Source organism: Triticum dicoccoides, chromosome 7B (genome assembly GCF_002162155.2).
Source record: "Triticum dicoccoides isolate Atlit2015 ecotype Zavitan chromosome 7B, WEW_v2.0, whole genome shotgun sequence".
NCBI classification, from domain to species: domain Eukaryota; kingdom Viridiplantae; phylum Streptophyta; class Magnoliopsida; order Poales; family Poaceae; genus Triticum; species Triticum dicoccoides.
Window position 1 is genome coordinate 43,761,733 of NC_041393.1, and position 5,193 is coordinate 43,766,925.

A 5,193-nucleotide genomic window follows, 5' to 3' on the forward strand; every position below is an offset into this window, starting at 1 on the left:
AAATCACTATACCTGCAATTGTTATGAGTATGAATAAAGATACAGGTGTTTCAAGAAAAAATCCATTCATTTATATGAGTTTCTGTAAGTCCCGGTACTTCCAAAGATTATCCTCTGGTACTAATGAGCTACATGGGGTTATTCATACTCAGAGAACAAACCTAGTTTGAACAGTTCGGAGCCGTTTTTTGTTCTATGACAACCGTGCCATTTCACTTTGAAACATACTTAGATAACTAGATATTCATTGATTCAAAAGTGTCGCTAGAAATTTCGTTCGCTAAACTGAGGCCATGTTCAGGACAAGTTCTAGGTGAAATCGCTCTCGGAACTGCCATTGAACATTGACCCGGAACTTCCTTTATGTGACAACGAAAAATTGTGTTTTTGTTACAGATGGCAACGTCGTCCCCATGGGTCTCCCATTTCGTTCCCGGCGGCAGCCACAGGGTGATAGAACTGAAATTTCTGGGATCATGATTTATAGTTTCGTGATTTGTAAAAACAATATCTAGGAAAAAAAAATGATGAAACAGTGTGCGGCCCACTTTGCACGTTTTGGAACTGCAAGGCCCATTGAATTCGTATGGTGCAGATCGATGCGACGCTCAGACACGTTAAGCAGAGAAGCCGCAAGAAAAAAAAAAGAGGCCGCAAGAAAACGGAAGCAGCAGCAGCTGCAGCGCGACCACGAATGGCGTCGACCTCGAGCTTGGAGTTGGGGAAGATCGTGCCGCCGGCCGGCTTCCTCCTCCACCGCTGCACCGCCGTCCTCAGCGCCCCTGTTCTCCGGGGGAGGAGCGCGAGCGGGCGGTGCGGCCTTGCCGTCTCGGTCTCGTCCTCCAATGGTAGGTCTGCCTTTACCTGTTCCCCCTTCTTGTATTTCTCTGTGGAATTGTTTGAGATCTTGGAGTTCAGTTCAACCATAGTAAGATGAGGTTCGAGCCTGCGAGGAGCCGAATCTTAGTATCACCGCTCTTACCGATTTCATGATCCATTCTGAAGCCATAGCGGTTCAGTTGAATCCGATGAGATTTAATTCCAACTTCTTCGCTAATTATCCTTAGCTGGCAAAGTTAGAGATCCATTTGGACGGGAATCGCATGTAAATGGTGTCCAATTGGGCGTTATTGAGATCAACCATAGTGTTGAATATACATGACAGGATAGTTTCCTTGTGCAATATTCAGTTACAAACTTGTAATTTCAGGTGTCTATTTCTGATGTTTAAGTTCAGACTCTGCGTTTCAACATACACTGAAGTAACAATGGCTCGTATTTAACGGTGTAGGTGCAGCTGGGCTCTCCCCACTGAGTGACTCGGAGAAGAAAGGCCCTGTGGTGATGGAGATCCCGCTGGAAGATATCCGGAGGCCGCTAATGCAAACGCGTGCTAATGATCCTGACAAGGTGCAGGAGCTCATGGACAGCATCCGTGTCATCGGCCTCCAAGTACCTGTGGGCATCTTTTCCTTTAACATTAATTTACCAAAAGTATTTTCTGTTAGCTCATAAGATAAATTCTGTCAGAACTAGAATTTTGTGGCTGAACACTGCTACTGAATTCGGTGATCTCCAAACAGTATCTGAGAACGTTTGTGTTATTGTTCAATGTTTTTGAGATAGCTGACCATTGATGTAGAATGGTAGGACGTTGGTTGATTGAGACTCACTTGATTGAGTATACGCTTTAATATTCAAGTTGGGTTGTTTAGATGCATGTTCTGCATACAGCGTCACAAAGTGCAGATGCATTTTTTGTCCATGTGATCCGTCAGTATTATGTCTAGAATGAGTTTTTCCAAGCTCATTTGACATGTGAAGTCTGTTCACCTGCAGCAGTAACAATAGGGGCTCTATTAGCTCTGTTGTGCTCCTCTGAATCAGTCTTAGTTCAAAGGGAGTGTGCCATATCCCAGAATCAACCTTCTTATAGAAATATTATTGTTTCTATATTCACCTGCATTATGTTTGATCAATGTGCAGTTTAGTGTAGGGCGCTATTGAATAAGATGCTACTTGCTACTCTTGGTCGATGCGAAATCATTGTGTGATTTTGGACTAGCTATGCAAAAGAGCTTACCTTTATGTGCATTTAGTATAGCCATTTTATGTGCATTTAGCACTTCCTTTTAACCCGAGCAATATAACCATTTTATGTGCATTTAACATGTGATCCATTTGTCAACTTTATCGTTTGCCATTTGTCTGGAGCTATCCTGATTTAACGTGTTTGGTTATTGTTGCCTTAAAGAAACAAAAGGCAACAGTTGGATTTCATTCTGGTTTCTTAATTGCAGCGTCATTTTGAAATGGTACTTACCAGGTTATTTACTGAAATTTCAGATCGACGTGCTGGAGGTTGACGGAGTCTACTACGGTAGTTTTGTTCTCATCTCAATTGGTTATTCCCCACTCCCAAAAGATAATCCCATTTCCCTCTTGCTGAATATGCTTGCACATAATCCTCAGGATTCTCTGGATGCCATCGCTACGAGGCTCACCAGCGCCTAGGACTCCCAACCATCCGCTGCAAAGTCCGCCGAGGGACAAAAGAAACACTGCGGTGAGCCCATCTTCCTTGAGTTTTGTTGGATGGTGTGTTGTCAGTTCGGTTTATCTGCGCAGGATCTTGAATCTGCTATTTCAGGCACCATATGCGATGAATCGGTGGTTAGCGATGAATGGATGATCCATGGACTGCTTCAGCCACGAAGTGTCATCTGTTATGTCTAGTGCTAAAAAAAAACTTTCTCCTCCTGTAATCATATATACGTGTAAATGTTACCCAATCCAATGTGTAAAATAGCACTTGTTCAGCTGGCGATTCTGCTCCTTCTGTTGCATGCACTAATCTCTACAACTCTGTTTGGGCAAGAATGCAACTGAAGGTTCAGGGTAGAGTGCAGGGTCTAAACTCTCCGAAATGCATTGCCCCCTGAAGCTTCATTAGCAAATTCAGGGCCATTCGGAGTGCGGTTTTTTCTTCTCATATGCGCTGTGAATTGACTGTTAACTGTGAAAGTTGCAATATCTGAAACTTTGAGATCGTCGTCCTCAGAAAACAGTGGAGTCTCTCTACTCACTAGATCCTGAAGATAAAATGCGGTTTTTTCTTCTCATATGCGCTGTGAATTGACTGTTACTGTGAAAGTTGCAATATCTGAAACTTTGAGATCATCGCCCTCAGAAAACAGTGGAGTCTCTCTACTCACTAGATCCTGAAGATAAAATGTTTCCAGAAGAGGTCCAATGAAGGAAGAAGTTCTATGTTCTTGGTAGTGGTAGGGTGCAGCTCGGCGCCCGATCTGCCCCACCCTGTGTTCAGACTTAGAGCATCTCCAACGATGATGTACAAGTTGATGCCCAAAAATAGTTTTAAGGGTAGAAGAGAGAAGGGTTTTACATCACCGCGAAGGCTTTTGCTTCAACTGGTGATGTGGAGGTGGTGTCCTAAATGGCCTTTTTTTTTCTTCACGGCTGCGTTTTTGCATATACGTCACTTGTTGGAGTAGCGTTTTTGACACAAGGGATGTAAACGGCCATTGCCAATATGGTCTACTTGTTCCTGTGTGATGAAAAAAAATTACATCACCGCGGCGGTGCTGCAAATATGCAGCAGGAAGCGGTTTTCGGGCGTGACGATTCTTTTTTACATCACTACTTGCAGATACATCATCTGATGGAGTACCTTTTGGGGGACCAAAGTGCCTTTTGGCCGCGGCAGCATTTTTATATCATCTGTAGAAGATACTCTTAGAGAGTTTAGTTATAATTAAGTTGTAGTGGGTTAATTCAACTTATATTGCCTTACAAATTGTCTCACTTTTGCGGGCCTATGCAAGACCTGCACCCTAGTTCCTAGGAAGTTGGTCCAAAAGTAGCATGTTCCCCGGTGAGCCTTATTGGGCTGTAAATGGTTAAAAAGTTTGCATATCCACTCGGCCTATTAAAGGCAGCATTAGTATGGGGAAAACTGGCCAGTTGCAAAGTGACTATAATCTATTCTAAAAAAAGAAGAAGCAAAGTGACTATGATCTTTTTTTTCTCTCTGTACTAGACAAGAATGTTCAAGATAATCCATTGATGACATGAGTTACCTTTATCCGTTTTATATCTTAACATTGACTCTGCCATATATGCAGAATTATTTCGTTATTTATCCCTTTTATCTCTTAACATTGACTATGTGATATATGCAGAATTATTTGGTGTTTTTACAAAAACCTTAGAATATCATGTACAATTGAATTATTTGGTGTTTTTACAAAAACCTTAGAATATCATGTACAATTGACAAGCAAATGGTTGCAGGAATGCATGACATATGCATGATTTGGGTTAAAAAAAGACGCACGCATGATTTTCCATGTTATACTCAAGATAAACCAAAGTTCATGATTGCTAGTTCCTTCAAAAACAACATATGGGTAGATATTATAGTCGGCGATAACATTTTTCCCCTACTCCTTTGAAATGAACTATTTATGATGGAATCCATTCGTTCCAAAATTGTCCCGATATTTGCAACATTACTCTTCACCTAATTATTTCAAAGGAATGATTGTTTATGCCCTTTTCAGAGTAATAAATGGTATATGATTATTAAATGCAAAAATAGCAAACACCAAATGTGTGACTTTTACTCCTGGAACCCGCTAAATTGTGATCTTGACCAAGGAGAGTCAAAGCATAGCTATCTTAGAGTACTATCTCCGGTCCTTTTTACTCTGCATATAAGATTTGTTTGAAATTAAACTTCGTAAAGTTTGTCCAACTTTATAGGAAAACAAATATCAACAATCACAATACGAAATCAATATCATTAGATGCACCATGAATTTAATTTTCATATTGCATAAATTTAATATTGTAGGTGTTAATATTTTCTAATGTAAATATGGTCAAACTCTACGAAGTTTGACTTTAGAAAAATCTTAGATGTGAAGTAAAAAGGATCGGAGGGAGTACATCGAACTCTTTCCAATAGTGGCATCTTGAGTAGCATGAGCTCACAAAATGACCCGTTTGACCTCGTAGAACACCGATAATGTGACTTTTACTCTCGAAATGCTCAATCGTGATCACAACCAAGGACAACTAAGAAACATGGCTTCTCCCGCAGTCTATTGAACTCATTACAACAATGTTATCTTCACCATCATGAGTGTATGAATTTACCTATTGCCCCCC

The 5,193-nt window shown here is 41.0% G+C and overlaps 1 protein-coding gene across 2 annotated transcripts; it reads left to right on the forward strand.

Annotated features, from left to right (window-relative positions):
- Positions 1-622: 622 nt before the first annotated feature.
- LOC119341213 (sulfiredoxin, chloroplastic/mitochondrial-like) lies at positions 623-2,901 on the forward strand. Of its 2 annotated transcripts, none has more exons than XM_037613081.1 (5): positions 623-848; positions 1,292-1,410; positions 2,347-2,380; positions 2,473-2,566; positions 2,651-2,901. In XM_037613081.1, exons 1-5 carry the CDS (start codon positions 695-697, stop codon positions 2,664-2,666), a joined length of 417 nt encoding a protein of 138 aa, XP_037468978.1. In that variant the 5' UTR covers positions 623-694; the 3' UTR covers positions 2,667-2,901. The 2 variants fall into 2 exon arrangements, with proteins under 2 accessions (XP_037468978.1, XP_037468977.1); XM_037613080.1 differs by having other exon boundaries at positions 624-848; positions 1,292-1,458.
- The last annotated feature ends 2,292 nt before the right edge of the window (positions 2,902-5,193 follow it).